Source organism: Arvicanthis niloticus, chromosome 14, assembly GCF_011762505.2.
Source record: "Arvicanthis niloticus isolate mArvNil1 chromosome 14, mArvNil1.pat.X, whole genome shotgun sequence".
Classification (NCBI taxonomy): Eukaryota; Metazoa; Chordata; class Mammalia; order Rodentia; family Muridae; genus Arvicanthis; species Arvicanthis niloticus.
In genome coordinates, this window is record NC_047671.1 from 32,224,748 (window position 1) to 32,241,381 (window position 16,634).

The 16,634-nt window shown below is 44.3% G+C and overlaps 1 protein-coding gene across 2 annotated transcripts in view; it reads right to left on the reverse strand.

The window, feature by feature from the left end:
* The window catches only part of Gramd2b (GRAM domain containing 2B), a 95,982-nt gene that overhangs the window by 26,927 nt on the left and 52,421 nt on the right, over nt 1-16,634 (reverse strand). For both annotated transcript variants that reach the window (XM_076912636.1, XM_034518432.2), the window contains exon 2: nt 2,767-2,886. In XM_076912636.1, coding sequence (XP_076768751.1) covers nt 2,767-2,886 — 120 coding nt within the window. The remainder of the gene's footprint in view (nt 1-2,766; nt 2,887-16,634) is intronic.

Sequence of the window (16,634 nt, forward strand, 5' to 3'; positions counted from 1 at the left end):
TCCCATTACCAAATAAAATTACAGCTGTACTCAATCAAAGAATATTTTTGTTTAGCAATCCATTAATATTTAATAAGAATTAACTAAGACAGGCATTGTGCTAAAAGGCCTTAGGCGCACAAGACAGTCTTTATCTTTAGGGAGCTGGTGGGCACATGCATCAGACATTTTTTCCTTTTCTTTTCTTTTAAAGGCAGCACATGCTGGGCATGGTAGCACATGTATGTAATGCTAGCACCTGGAAGGCTAAGGCATGAGGCTGTGTATAAATTTCATTTTACACTGGCCTTCTGCTCTTGGTGCCTATAGAGAGTGAGAACAACACATTGAGAAGACCGAGAAATCACTGCTGTGTAAGCAAATGCTCCACCCACAGAAGACAGTGCTCCACACAGGAGCCCTGTGCTACTGTGCTTTTCCAGATTGTCAGAGGTAGCATTGTTCTACCTGTCTCCGTTTGCCCGCAGTCTACACATCTTCAAAAGATCTGCCCATTAGTTTGCAATTCGGTTGACAGGAGTGAATACATTTGAGGCCACCCTGGGCTACAATCCTTCAAAATAACAAGAGTAGGGGTTGGGAAGATGGCTCAGTGGGTAAAGAGTGGGTGCTAATTCAGTGTGAGGACCCAATCTTGGATCCCTGGGAGCCATGTCTGTGTGTATATAATCTCAGCACTGGGCTGGGCATTGCTTGGGTTTACTGCCACCGACTAGCCAACACAACTTTGGATGTCTTAGGGTTCTCCAGCAGTTTATGATCCATAACCCTGAAATCTCAGGAGAGGCACCTCTCAGCAGTTCACAGTAGATGGACTTGATTTGCTCTGGGCTAGCTTATAAGTATGCTCTCTGAAAATTATGGAGATTATTTTTTGAAACTATGAATTTACCTATCTATACTCGACCTGAACATTTATAAATGTTAAAAATAACGATGGCATTTAGATAGGTGTGATGGTGACTGAGGCAGGAAGATCATGATTTAAGGCCATCCTGAGGAATATAGTGAGTTTGGGACAAGCCTTACCTACACCAAGCCTCGAATACAAACAATACCAACAATAATTCTGGATGGGGTGGTGCTGGATGTGTCCCAGCGCTTGGGACACAGAGGCAAATGGATCTCTGTGAGTTTGAGGCTAGCCTGGGCTACACAGTGAGATCCTATCTCCACACAAACAACAAATAAACACCAAGAAAAACAAAATCCCCAAGCAAATAACATAAGGATGGCATGTATCACTTCTGTTGGCTCAATACATGTCAACGGCATTATAAGGCAGATTGAAGGACTCTGCACAGTAAACAAATGTAGTAACAAGGGCTGTTCTCGCTTTGACGGCTTGATCAGTGGCACAGATGCTGCTCTGCAGAGCAAACGGGAAGCTCCTTTGCATAGCACCAATTTCTCTGGGTCTTCTCAGCCACTCTAGTCTCACTTCCTATAGCTGCCCACAAGCATGACCAAAGCCCAGTGCAAAATAAAAGTGCACGAAAAAAAAAAAACCCAAAAAAACCCACCCCCCCAAAAAAAAACCCCAAAACAAAAGAAAAAACCCCGGTTAGTTTCCAGACAGATCGTGCAGAACATCAGAGCAGGATCCTCTGCGCCATGGCGGGCAGCAAACCCCGTGGTTTCCCACATCTACGGATGTACCCACAGTTCTCATTTGAAGCCTGGGCAAGTCAGAAGGAACGGAAGCATTTGCCAGGTGACTGCCCGGCCTGTCACAGTGAAAGCGCACCTCGCACACTTCACACTCACTATTGTTGGGGGAGTTATTTAATGAGTGGGGTGGGGTGTTCTGCTGGAGAACAGTTATAAAAAATGGCGAAAGATGAGACACCACAAACAAGGCGTGCAGAGGCGACGGGGACAGCAGAGAAAGGAAACCTGGGTGAGGAGTTAGGACTCAGGCATTGATTTAGAAAAGGGAGCCAGGGATGAAGGGAAACATAGGATGTGATTAATTATCTCCGGCAGAAGTCAGAAGTGGGAGAAGGCAATGGTTCTAACAGTTTTAACAGTGGGGAGGCGATCATTCACCCTTATTGGAAAGTTCTAGTCCACATGTAGGACTGGGGATGTGGCTCAGTGGTAGAGCAGTTGCTAGAGTGTCTTCAGTTTGGTTCCCAGTACCGAAAAACAAAACCATCCAAAATGGAAACAACAACAACCAGACTCCTCTCGCATCTACTCTTCTGGCTTCAAGCATCTCTAAGCTCCTCCTTGGTAATGTTTGCCTCTGACACTGATGGAGCCTATAGCGGTGTATTAAAAAAAAAAAAAAAACAACCAAAAAACCTACATCTTTCCTCCTACCTCACAGGCAAACCAGGTCTCCTAGACAGCCCCAGTCACAGAACATGGATAGCTCAGCAGATTCCTGGGATGTGCTCTCCTCTGTTCTTCCCTGTGGCTCCCAGGAAAGTGAGGGCCAGCTGTGCATACCTGGAGGCTGAGCAGACACGGGTGCACTCTGTACTGAGAGGAGACCTTGTGGCTTCCTCGGTCAGCAAATCAGTGATTTCTAAAAGAGGCAGCCCTTCTGCAGAGGCTCAGGAACAGGAGCAAAATGTGCCGCCAGGAAGACAGGAGAATACCAGGGCAAAAACCCGGGCCATGGTACTAAGGAAAAATGTGCTATGCTTTCTTAGGGCACGGTTTGCCTACAGTTGAGCCACACTCTTAAAGACAACCATAAAACTAGAAACACCCGTGCTCTCTAAAAGCTGGAGAACAAAGAGTCCACTGAAGACTCACCACAGGCCAATGCTTCTCTTCTGGTCCGGGGACTCGGCCTCCACAGATGAGGTAGGGGATTGGGCTGTTGGCGACTTGCTGAGCCTCTTTCTGTCCTCCACACCATTCTCAGCCTCTGAGCTGGAGAAGAGAGAAAACCGCTTCACTTTAGACATCCAGAGGGAGGCGGAAAGAGAAAAGAGGAAGTGGTCTCTCGTTCTGGAGAGAGAAATAATCTTCATTCCTCACTGGCAGCCTTGGGCCTTCCCAGGCTTCATTCTAAAGGCTCTCTGTGGGAGCCTTAAATGGCAGTAGCTGCAAGTGACACCTGCTTCACTTGTAAATGTCTAGCCACTTAGGATTGCTTGGCTCCTGGTCTGTGCCCGTGGGTCCCAGCTGCTCAACTCTGGCCAGCCTAGGTGTGTGCTGTGCCGAAGATCACCTGGAGGCTGGGAGAGCCCCTGTGCGCAGGCGCCCGCCCGTGGCTGGCACACATGGGTGGCCTCCTGCAGGTGCTGGGAACCCCCACCCTCTTTGTTTGCACTTCTCTTAAGTCACTTATCACCTTTTGTTGTAGTTGTGACGGTCCTGCTTTCAGTTGTTGTTTTAACTATGCACCTCCCTAAGCAATTTACCGACTGTCATCTTTATAGCCACTCAGACTAAGTGGAATTATTACCTTTACATTATAGGTGAGAAATCCGAGGCTCTCACTGAGTAGCTTGCCCACAGAGCTCACATCTATTTGAGTTCTGTCCCTCCATAAGGTGCTTGTAAACACATCCTTTTTCTAATTCATTCCTTCATTCTATCCATCCATCCATCCATCCATCCACCCATCCACCTTCTCTTCTTTCCCTTTCTCCCATCCCAACTCACCCATTTATTCGCTTTATTCAGTGTGGGAGTTCCAAGGTGGGGCAAGAATTGCATTCATCTTTATATTAAATCACTCAACAGAGTCTAGGTTGGCAGTCAGCTATAATCAATAGGCAACAACAACAAAAAAAAACCTAGACCTGACCTTGGTGTGAAAGAGAGAGGGAGAGAGAGAGAGGAGGAAGAGGAGGAAGAGGAAGGAAGGAACTTAGTGTTTGTTCACTGAACCAACAACAAATGGCTGGAGCAAGCATCCCAGTCTGTGGATGAAGACAGCATTGGGATGATTTTCAATGTGGGAAGTGGGGGGGGGGGTGAAGGAAAATTGAAGGAGAACAAAGGTGGTATTCATGGTCCTGACCGTCTTTGATCTTAGCCTGTGTAGTCAAAGCTCAGGAGATACACCTCTGAGGTCTTGAGCGCTCTACTGAAGGCAGATGCAATAAAACGGCAGTGTTGTGACGCATTTGCTGGTTTTAATCCTAATTTGTCATTTGGTATTTCTACTTGGATGTGAGCAGGCAGGAGGTTACCATGTGAGTGGGCTCCCTGTGAGTGCTCACTAACCGTGTTTCACAGAGTGTGGACACTGCAGGCCACACCCAGAGAGAATCATATCCTGGTACTGAAATTAAGACCAAGCATATTTGACATGTAGAACCCAATTAATAATTCTAGAAATGGCCGGTGCTCTTATGTATAGCTAGTACTTTCCTTTTTCTAAGTAGATAAATACTGAAGGACAGAGAGACCTCTCCTCTACTTCTCCTCAAGGTACATTGAAAGGGCTTAGTTTACACTGTGCTGCATTACACGACAGAAGACTCATGGGAAGCCTTTGAACTCTGATGGGCCCTCGTGTGGAGGAACACGCCTTCAATACTAGCACTTGCGAAGCAGAAGCAGGTGTGTTTCTGTAAGTTGGAGGCCAGCCTGATCTACATAATTAAAAAAAAAGCTTTGCTTTAAAATCATAAATAATAACAAGTACTTTATTACCTCAGGGTCAATTTAATTGAGGTACTGCAGTCTATGTATTTTCTATATTTGACTGCTCTGTCTTCATGCACCCCAGAAGAGGCAGTCAGATCCCATTACAGATGGTGGTGAGGGAATTGAACTCAGAACCTCAGGGAAGAGCACTCAGGGGCTCTTAACCGCTGAGCCATCTCTCTAGCCTCTTGTCTGGTCTCTCCGACCCCCTAAGATTTACACATTTATTCCCCTTTCAAGCTCATCAGGCAGAAATCCTCTGGGGACTCTCCTTGGGGGTGGTGGTGGGGGGACTGATGACTTCATTTCACCATTCACTTCAAATACTTCCTACATTTTACACAGGGTCAGAGTGCCTTCTGGAGGCAGAGCCATGCTGTCTTGTGTTACATACATAACATACAGTTACATAGAAAGAGCTGTCCCTTCTAAGCCACTTTGGAGGTGGTTCTCCTGAGACTCGGCTCCTTGGAGACAGATGTACCTTGATCTGAGCACAGTCAGCCTAACGAGAAGCCATACCAAGATACATTTCAGCCCCTCCTGGACCTGACCTTACTTGAGAAAGCATTTTTGTACAGGGCAGGGTTCTGAGGGTTCACCTCACACAGTAGCTCTGTGTCTGAAGCTCCAGCTTAGCACTGGACTCTTCAGCACACATGTCTAAACACCTATCTAAACAGTGCAGTTCCATGGAAAACGTATTTCCACGCTCCTTGAATATGTGCCAGTCTTTCAGCACTGTCTCTGCTTGACAGACAGCCCTGCTGGGGACACATTGGCTTCAAAGCCTTCTCCCTACCCGGTCCCCTTCCTGTACCCGATGGTTTCTTTCCTTCCTTTTTAAAGGATTTATTCGATTCTCAATTATATGTGTATGGATATGCGCATGAGAGTACAGGTGTCCCAAAAGGCCAGGGACATTGGATTCTACCGGACTGCAGTTACAGGCATCGAGGAACTGACTTCTGGTCCTCTGCCAGAGGCTCTGAGCCGTTTCCTGTCGGTTTCTTAACTCACCAAGTGCTCACTCCATTCCTCCCTCCATTCGCTTTCCTCCTGGTTTTTCCTTATGGAATCAGTACTCAAACGTTCCTTACAATTCAGGCACTTTCTGGTTTGGTCCCTGGCACTTAGCCAAGCCTTTTATTCTACTGGTCATCTGTAAATTGATGGACATGTGCATTGTCTCAAAGAGGAAGTGAGTTCCATCCATGGGCCAATTCAGTTTCAGGGTGTTGTTTATTTAAAGGTTGTTGAGGTGTTCAAGGGAGCCAATTCCCAACCAGCAACTTTCCTGCAGGTGCCCTTCACCTCAGAGGCCTTGTCAGCAGCAGACTAAAAGCCATAGGGAATCCAAACAGTGGTAGGCCCACCCTGCCGGGCTTGAGGGAACAATTCGTGGAAGGACTCCAAGTGCATCCTTAAGGCTCTCTGGGGGATTACTGAAAATTAAGCTCAGCGGGTTTAACTTGATCATGAACATAGAATCAGGGTCTGTTGTTTCTAAACGAGCCGACAAACCCTTTCCATGGACATAGACTGAAAGGATCAGTTGGGAGATCCAATCAGTCTCTTGCAACAAGTATGTCTCAGAAAGGTCTTTATTAGATGGGCCTCAGAGTTTACCAAGGGAGAGAGATTAGGATTCAGACCTAGTCTGAGTATCAGAGAAGGAGCAGAAATTGCCAAAACCACAGGACTTAGTTTTCTTTGCCCGCAGGTTACATCTTCTCTCATTTCCAACCCAAATTAAACATCAGGTACAAGCCCTCAAAGACTTGCAGTAGGAATTTCAGATGTCTGGCTTATACAGACAAGCCTGCCCTCATCTATCAAGCGACTGCTTTTTACTACGAGCTGGGACAAGCTGGCCACACACTGTTACATAACCCACAAATAAAAACAGGCCGAGCCACCCTTCTCAACAAGTTGTTGTTTGCCATTTCCCAGACCTCACTAATCTGCCGATGGTTTAAATTCAGATTTCACAGGTTTTCAGAATCAGATTTCTTTGGTAGGGGCTAGTAGATTTTCTTTTGGGGATTGTCCCTGGGAGTTTAAAGGACATTCGACATTCCTTTCTCTGGGGGAGCATCTTGCTACTAGGCAGAAACTGTGACTAAACTGCTTTTCAGGGGAATGAAATAAAGTACCTTCCTGTGGCTTAGTCCAGGAAGCTATGATCCTTTCTAATTATAGTGACAATTCCGTGTTAAATTAGTCAAAGTGAACGCATTAAAATAATACACCACTAAACTTCCTTGTGCTATTAAAAGTTGGGGTAATTTTCCAGCCACCTCTTTTTAAAACCACAGGCCTTTTACCATCAAAGAGGATTATGCAGGATTGTTTTCTGGAACTATAGCAGTCAAAGCCAGATCAGGAGCTGCCCTGTTGCTGAAGACTGAAGCACTGGACCTGGGTCTTTTCAGACCTTTGTCTGATGTGCTGCCTGCCGGCTTGATGGCCTGATGAAGGTCGGGCAAAGCAGCATTATCTGGGAAGCAGATTTATCCTCTAGTGATGGATGAGGGTTCTGGGAATTGCTGGTTACACCCTCTGTAAAAATTAGACAGATGTTCTAGCTACCCACAGGAGGAAGTAGAGTGTAGGTAGATAAGTCTAGGCAGGAGGGAAGATTCCAAGAGATGCTTTACTCTCTTTATGGCTGTCAGACTATTGAAAAGATGGTCCTCAAGGAACTGGAATTTCCTAAAGAATCTCTTCCTGGAAGAAGAAAATGTCTGGAATCTATACCAGACAGAGGAAGTACTTGCCTCCCAGAAAGAGAGCTCACACAGCTCTAACATGGGGCAGACTTTTGGGAGAGCTTGGGGCTGAGCCAATGATAGGTGGGATTACACCTTCACCAGCACTGCACAGTTAGGCTTACCTTTTGTCTTCTATTTAAACCCAGACCCCCTGTTAGAACCTCAAAGACGGACTGGAGTCTGGCTGGGGGTGGGGTGGGGTGTTTACCACACTTCTTTATTTGCTCTTTTCCCCAAGGTGGCCACAATGAACAAATCTCTTTTCTGTTCTTTTCACCATTAAGCATCTCTTTAATTGGAGTATTGAGAACAGTAGCTGAAACTATCTCGTTAGGGCTGACAGGGCCCAGCCTTTGACCCTAACAACTCCAGAAACAAGAGGTGTGCCAAGTGTAGAAGTTGATAGCAGACGTAAGGACAGCTGGAAGACTCTACAGCTTCTCCAATTTGCTAAGTGCAGAATATCTCAGTGTAGACAGACTGTTGAACCCTGTTGTAGAGTTTCTGTCTGTATAGTTCCATAGTTTCAGTAACAGGCAGCTCCTGATCTGGCTTTGACTGCTACAGTTCCATTTCTAGAAATCCTACACCAGAGTTCTACAGTCTGTCTACACAGAGTTTCTAGAACTCTGTTTACAGTTCTAATCTAGCATGTCTTTGCCTAGCTGGAGCTTATGTGTCTACATTTCTACTTCTGAATAGATACGGTAGGCACCAATGTCTGTATGTTACAAGCCAGGAAACAAATTCTTCTACTCCTTTCTTGGTGGTGGCTCAGTTTCCCTTCACAGAGGCATTTATTTTCACAGCAACATGTACATCTTTCTTGTAAGACTGTGCAAATCAGTGTAAGCATACTGTTATTGTAAGGGACAGCATACTATTTTATACCTTGCTTTTAAAAAGTTTTAGAGTTGTTTTAGATTGTGTGTGTGTGTGTGTGTGTGGTATGTGAATATGAGTGCAGATGCCCACAGAAATGAGAAGAAGGCATCAGATACCCTGGAGCTGCAGTTATAGGCAGCGTGCAGCTGCCTGACATGGGTGCTGGGAACTTTTCAAGGGCAGTAGGTGATCTCAACCACAGAGCCATCTCTCTGACCCCTAATTTTAAGAAAAGTACTTACTTACCTATTTATTTGTGTGTGTGTGTGTGTGTGTGTGTGTTGTGTGTGTGTGTAGCTGGAGGTCAGAGGACAATTTGTGGGACTCAGTTTTCCCCTTCTACTCATGTGGGTCCCAGAGATGACCTGGTGGTAGGTGCCTTTATCTGCTGAGCCGTCATGTCAGCTCAGCCAAAAATTTTAAATGCTGCGTTAAAAACAACAACATAAAGTACTGTATCTTGGTGTTCTTTCTTCATCAGAATGTATATATCTTTTTCATTATCCGTCCCTGCCTCCCTCCCTGTCTCCTTCCCTCCCTTCCTTGTTTCTCTCCCTTCCTCTATTAAACAAATTTGCTATGTGACCATGTCTAGACTTGGATTTGAGGTCTTCCTGCCTCAGCTTCCTGTGGTGAATGACAGTAGTCATCATGTTCAATGTCCTCATTCTTTTGTTTTTTTTTTTTGTTTTTTTTTTTTTTTGAGACAGGGTTTCTCCATTGTCTTAGTTAGGATTTCCATTGCTGTAAAGAGACACCATGACCAAGACAACTCTTCTAAAGAACAACATTTAGCTGGGCCTGGCTTACAGGTTCAGAGGTGCAGTCCATTATCATCATGGCGGGAAGCATGGCAGTGTCCAGGCAGGCATGGCGCTGGAAGAGCTGAGAGTTCTAGATGTTCATCCAAAGAAAGCCAGGAACAGACTGACTGTTTCCCAGGCAGCCAGGAGGAGGGTCTCAAAGCCCACTCTCACTGTGTGACATACTTCCTTCGACAAGGCCACACCTCCTAATATTGCTACTTTCTGGGTCAAGCATATTCAAACCACCACATCTGTATAGCCTTGGCTGTCCTTGAACTTACTCTGTTGACCAGGATAGCCTTGAATTCAGAGACCCACCTGTCTCTGCCTCCTGAGTGCTAGGATTAAAGATGATGCCACACCCCCATCTTTTTTTTTTTTAAATAACTGAATAGAGTTCCATTGTAACACATGAATTATAACTGAATCTGTTCCCTTTTGATGGTCATTTAGGTAGATTTTAAGTCGTTGCAAATACAAAGAACACTGCAAGTAATGTCTTTATATTTGTGGTATGTATAAATAGATCTATAGGACAGTATATGCAACTCCTGAGCCAGAAATCACGAGGTTTAAAAAAGTTATTGTAACTGCCAAACTGCCCTTGGTAGAGCTTCTGGGATGTACACCCACAAGACACCCGAGATACTTATACGTTACTCTAAATGAAGCATGAAACTATGTATGTGTGTGTGTATGTATGTAGATAGCAGCTGATATATACACTAAGATTAGTAACTTTAATAATGACTAATGTTAGACTTTTTGATCTTTTGCAAATATGAAGGGTAAAAAAATCCTATTAAAAACTTAATCTTTATTTGTTTTACTTATTAACTTCTAAGGTAAGTATATAGAGGAATGGTTTTCATTGTTGCATTTCCTTGTGTGCATGACCTATGTTATCTTCATTTGTCTTTCTCCTCTGCCCTTCTAATGTTCCCTGCCCTCCGCTGGCTAGTCCCCACTCCTCTTCTGCTTTCATGTCACAAGTATTCGTATTCCAACATCTTGTTCCTCTGTCTTTAAGGTCCCTTTTCCACTCACGATGCCTTTCTAGATTCATAGCACACACACACACACACACACACACACACACACACACACACACATTTACACATATAATTTCAAATCCAGCTCTACATATGAGAGAAAACATGTGTTATTTGCCTTTTGAAATAAATAATCTTGGGGCTGGAGAGGTTGCTCAGCAATCAGCTAGTAATCCTTGCTGCTCTTGCAAATGCTTGGTTTGTTTCTAGCACCTATACTGGGTGGCTTACAACATCCTGTAACTCCAGCTCCAGGGGGATCTGATACCCTCTTCTGGTTTCCACAGGGCCTGAAAACACAATTGAACACACATGCACGCACACACATAAACTTTTAAAAACCCTTAAAAATTTTAAAAAGTTAAGCAGATATTAGTGGTCAGCCTGACAGTAAAATAAGCCATCAATGAAATATATGTATCTCTTTTTTTGATAGACTTAAAAATAAGTAAATAGCATATAGAGAAAAGAAATGTCCCAAACAATGTTTTACTTCAGCAAAGGTTTCAATGACATCAGACAGGCAGGCTTCTAGTTCAAGATGCCGAAGAGGAAAGGAAATACTTGTTTCTCCTTCCCCAACGCCTTTACAATGAGTACCTCTAAAAGCCCTGCTGTAATAGTGAAATACAACCACCAAAAGCAGAATGATTCCCCAACATGTCGACGGAGAATGTAAGAAACACAATGTGAACTCATGCACCCTTCACCCTGAACACCAGTGTCAGTGGCTTGGTCCAGAACAGAGACCTGCTTGTCAGACGACTGGGTGCAGAAGTAGGCGAGCAGTTTCTGGAGACACTAGATTAATTCAAGGTGTGCCTGTGAAGGCTCTTTGACAGCTCCTTTTCACAGCCTATACTCAGGCAGTCAAGAGCATAAGATAAAAAGGGAAAGATATCAGAACGATCATCACTGAATGATGCTAAAACCTGAAGTACAGGAAACAAGGGCCCCAGGACTGGCATGGGCCCCAAGCACACCCTCATCCTTCTGGGGACAGGCTTGTCCTCAAGCAGGGGTCTCTCTATCCATGAACAACAGTGATCTGGGACAGACTTGTCTAGTGTCCTTCTTGTATTTATTCCCCTCTCTGCCCAGCACTAGAGATTGAAACAGAACTTAAGTATGTTATGTAAGTGCTGAGTCACATCCTCAGCTCCTCTTCATCTTGGGACAGACAGGGTCTCGCTAAGTTACAAAGGCTGCCCTTGAATTTGTAATCCTCCTGCCTCATCTTCTTCAGTAGTTGGATTTACAGGCTCATGTTACTAGACTGATTGAGTCATCAAAAAAAAAATTGTTTTTAAAGATTTATTTTTCCAGGCAGTGGTGGTGCACACCTTTAATCCCAGAACTTGGGAGGCAGAGGCAGGAGGCTCTTTGTGAGTTTGAGGCCAGCCTGGTCTACATTGCAAGTTCCAGGACAGCCAGGACTACACAGAGAAATGTTGTCTCAAACAAAACAACAACAAACTTTTATTTTATTTTATTTGTTTTCTCTCTCTCTCTCAATCTCTCTCTCTCTCTCTCTCTCTCTCTCTCTCTCTCTCTCTCTCTCTCTCTCTCCCACCCCCACATGTGTGAATGTGCACACATGACTGCAGGTACCTGTGAGGTTCAGAGGAGGGGGCTGGCTGGATTCCTTGGAGCTGGAGTTACACTTAGTTGTGGGCCACCTGATGTGGGTACAGGTCCCCTGGAAGGGTAGGACTTTAATCACATCTCCATCCCTCATTTTTTTTAAAGATTTATTTATTTATTATGTATACAGTGATCTGCCTTTATATATGCCTGTATATATGCCTGTACGCCAGAAGTGGGCACCACGATCCCATCACAGATGGTTACTGGGAATTGAACTCAGGACCTCTGGAAGAGCAAACAGTGCTCTTAACCCCTGAGCCACCTCTCCAGCCCCATCTCTCATTCTTGAATAAGGAATGTAAATGACATCAAGAGATGGCTAGATTTTGTGGGGGGGGGAGAAACCATAAGTCAGAAAGAAAGAAAAAAAGAAAGAAAGAAAGAAAGAAAGAACAAAAAGAAACAGTACAAACAAGTTGACTTCTGAGAACAGAAGAAAACAAGGAGAAAAAAAGACTAAAAGCCTTCACTAGTAAGCTCTCAAAGAAAAAAGACAGAACCTTGCCCCCATCAGACAACAATGGAACTAACAAAAAACCTCTCAGTTCAAAACCTGGTCATAGTTTGTAAGATCCTTCAGGACCTGCCCTTCAACCTTCCTGGTCTTTCTGATGCTTCCACACTCCAGACAGGCACCCTGCTAACTCCCAGGAAGAACCTCTGCCTGGGCTGCTGGTTCAGGTGGCCACTCTCCTCTTCAGGTCTTTGCCAGCCACCTTCTCAGTGAAGCCTTATCATTAACAAGTACTGGAAGACAGTATCAAGATAGAAAAAGCCCTGAGGAGTTAGCCTTTGTTGGGAATAACTTTAATTTAGCACACTGTAAATGACAGCTACCATGAAGCTGTGCCTAAGGAGTCAGAGTGTCTTCCAGTTGTGGAGAGGAGAGCCAGAGAAGTGGCAGCAAGGTATGAAGCTGCGAAGCTCCACCTAGGTAAGCAGAGAGGAATGTCTCAGTCTTCATTTGATTGACAGTGGGGATTAATGAGGACTAATTAATGAGGATTAGGTAGGAAAAATGAGATGAGATGTTGAACACCCACCATCCTTATGCACAACTCTGGAGCACTGTATTTACACCAGTGGGCAAATATGGCACCCATGGAGGTGGAAGACGAAGAAAATAGAAGAGTGACTGGGAGATGAATTCGAGGGCAGCAAACAGACTGCACTGGGGAGGTAATCCTGAGGTAATGTCGAAATGAGAGGGAAAAAAAGTAATGAGAGAGAGAGACATCAGAGCAAGCCAAGGCCATCAGCTGAGGAGAGGATGCATTTCGGAAGCTGCCCTAGGCGCCCAAGACGAAACAACTTGCTTGGAAGGATTTTGTGAATCTGGCTTTAGATATGATAGATAGATGTGGTCAGTGGATAGAAAACAGTATCTAAAAAAAAAAAAAAGAAAAGAAACAAAATCAAGAATGGCTAAGAGAAAGCAACAATGAGAAGAGTGTAGGATGCTATGGGGGTGGGGTGGGGAGGTAGCCAGTCTGGAACACTGGGTTGAGTCAATCGCACAGCCCCAGCAGTCTCTGGGAGTCTTACAGAACTCCCTCTGTTCCTACTGATATGGGTGAGGCTCTGTCTCTCCTCACCCAGGCTTCACTCCCCGTCTGTCTGTCTTCATCTTTGTCTGTCTTCCTAAGATGGCGTGTCTCTCAAAGCCTCAGGCAGCTCATGTAACTACTCTGGTGTGTTTAACTTTCAGAGAGTCCTACTCTGAAGTTGACTGAAAAGCAGCTCATATTAAAAACAGACAAATGGAGACAAACCGCAACTGTGGTTTCCTTTACCCTGGGGGTCACCCAGCATGATGTCCAGAGTCTGCTCTCTTCCAGCCTTCTAGGACACCAGTACCTGATTCATCCTCTTCAGACTCTGCCTCTACTGTGTCACACCACAGCTTGGGAGCCAGCAATGGCCTTTCATTGAGCCCTGGATGTCACCCAAGTCTCTCTAGGGTTCTCCTTTCTCCATCTGTTTTCCATCCTGGCCCCGCCGCTCTTTCGGCTATGGCCTCTGTCACCATCATTCAGTGTCCCTCATCATACTGGTGCTTGGTTCTTCTAAGGTGGTGTGCTCTCTGCTCCTTCACGGGGCCTCAGGACAGGTCTCATTATTTCCCCTTTTGATATCAGCTCCATCTCTTCTTTCCCAATATCTGGCTGACCGGACTGTGGGTATAATAATCCAAGGACAAGAATCTACATTTTAGGCTGGGCAGTGGTGGCGCACGCCTTTAATCCCAGCACTTGGGAGGCAGAGGCAGGCGGATTTCTGAGTTCGAGGCCAGCCTGGTCTACAGAGTGAGTTCCAGGACAGCCAGGACTACACAGAGAAACCCTGTCTCAAAAAACAAAACAAAACAAGAATCTACATTTTAAAGAGAGCTTATTCTTGAATTTTTTTTTGTCAAACCTACATGACAACCTTCCTCTCAGTTGTGGGTGACAAGTCCCATTGGAAGAGGACCCCACTGAGGTAAGAGGAGAAAAAAAAAGGCCAACCTCTCCAGGCTTTCTCCTGATTAGTTAGTATTACGCAAACGTCTTCTTCAAACAGTTATCAATCCAGGGAGTAATAATTTGAAGCCATATGGAAATTTGAAAAATTGTCTTCATTATTAGTAGAAACCACAGCAAGGAAAACCATTATCAAATGGGATAATTTCTTGGCAGTGGCAGTTTGAGGACAAGCACAGCAGGAAACAACACAGAAAAATAACAAGATGCTTCATCAAGAAGGTAGTGTCTGGCGCCAGTCAAGGCAGACTGATGCTGCTGACAGTATTCTCTTGCTATTTACACCCTCTGCATGGGAATATTAGTTTCAACTGCTCAGTACCAACAAAATATACCACTTCATATTGTATATAATTGAAATATACCATTTTAATTGTAAACTAGAATATAATCTTCTAAGGTGTAGGGATAGATAGCCCTTGTGGGCCTATACAAGGTAGGTAAAGCAGGCTAGCCCAAAACTTGTAGCCATCTTCCTACTTCTGCCTCCCACACCCAACTATTCTTCATAGTGTTTTTTTTTTTGTCTTCATTGTTTTTTGCGGTCGTTCATTTACTAGTGATCGCCAAATATCAGAATAAATCACTTTTATACACTTATTACTGGAGGACATTTATTTAATTAAACTATGTTTAGGAAAGAATTGCCTTTTTAAATATAATAGATGAACTAGTCAAGAAAATCAGAGTGCATAAAATGAAGGGGAAAATGAGATAAAGTAAAATATAATACTAACAAACCTTCAGCTATTAAATACTGTAAATGTCAGAAATATCAAACAAGACGAAAGGGTTGGTTAGATGTTTCAGAAATAGCTAAAAACTGAAGCTTTTAGAAAGCAATGGGGGCCTTGGGAATATTTTTGGGGGAAGTAACATAGAAAGAGTTATAACAGGTGATTAAATCAAAATAGACACTTGGAATTAAAACCGATCTTGAATGATAAGGTGCAAAGTTTATACAAACCAGATTTGCTACAGGTCCCATTTGTAAGTAAGCTGATTGCAAAGATAATTCAGTGCTCTCATCTGGTTCTGGGTAAGGCCATTCCTAAAAACTTCATGTAAGAATTTGGTCTACACAAAAAGAAAGGGATCATAATTCCATGATAAACAGGCAAATACATGTATCAGGACTTGGCACATCCTGCACACAGGAGGAAGAACACACATGTATGAGACAGGCCCCGGTCCCAGTCATATATATTCCACTTAAACCCCAAGTAATGTTAACACCTCTTTTGGATTGTCAGAATTAAGCAGAGTTCATCATAGTGGAGATGATTCTGGAACCTCCTCTTAAAGGAGAGGAAATTGAAATATAAAACCAGGAGGTTGGGGGCCTCAGCAAAAGTCATAAAAGGCTGAAAGTATGCAAGCAAGGAAGGAGAAAATGAAAGACCAAGTGTCCCAGGAGTACTGAAGCAGGGGAATGCCTGAGGGTGAATTTGTGGCTTAGGATCGAGCAATGCACTGCCATATTCCTTGAGTGTCGATGAGGATGAGGTGGGCAGAGTTCTGAATTTAGGTCAGTAACAGGTTCCCCGACAGGTTCCTGAGATGACGTAGCTTACAGTCATGATACTCATGAGTTTGGTACATGTCCTGAGAGCAATGTCTGTAATCCTACAGTCTGCATCTTTGTGTTTCCACAAAATTCCTGGTCTCTCTTGAGACACTGGTTCCTTACATAGCCCAGGTTGTGTTTGAACTCACGATGTCTCTGCCTTAGCTTTTGCATACCACAATGCCCTGCTCTATGTACAATTCTTTTGTTGAAATGCAAACCCACAAATCTGAAAGTGAGGAGGTACAGTCTTTGGGAGGTGACTAGTTAAGAGAGTGCGACCCTCACAAAGGGAATGGAACAGTCAAGGCAGATGTACCCAGTTTCCTCTTCTAGAGGAAGAATGAATGAGGCCCTGGTGGGAACTTAGAAAGAAAAGAGAATGAATAGGCTGAGACACCACAGAGAGAGCCACTAATACACTTTATGGGGCAGAACATTCCCTCAAGCTAAAATACATTGTTCTTGAATTAAGTTTCAATTCTCTTGTTGAAACCTTTGTGAAATTAAATCCATGACAACATTTAAGCCTGGGCAGAGTGTGCTGTAATAGAAATACACATATTTGTCTAGAAGAGAATATTTTACCTATTAATACTGCAATAGCATTTAAAGTTTAAATAGACACTCAAAGCCAGGACCACGAGATAGGAGGAGGCAGAGTCTGAAGGGACAAACGTTTGCTTTTGTTCTGAGGGCCGCCCCTCTCCCCATGGAGCCAGCTGCCCTGGCTTGACCGTAGCCTGTGGGGGTGGACATCTGGA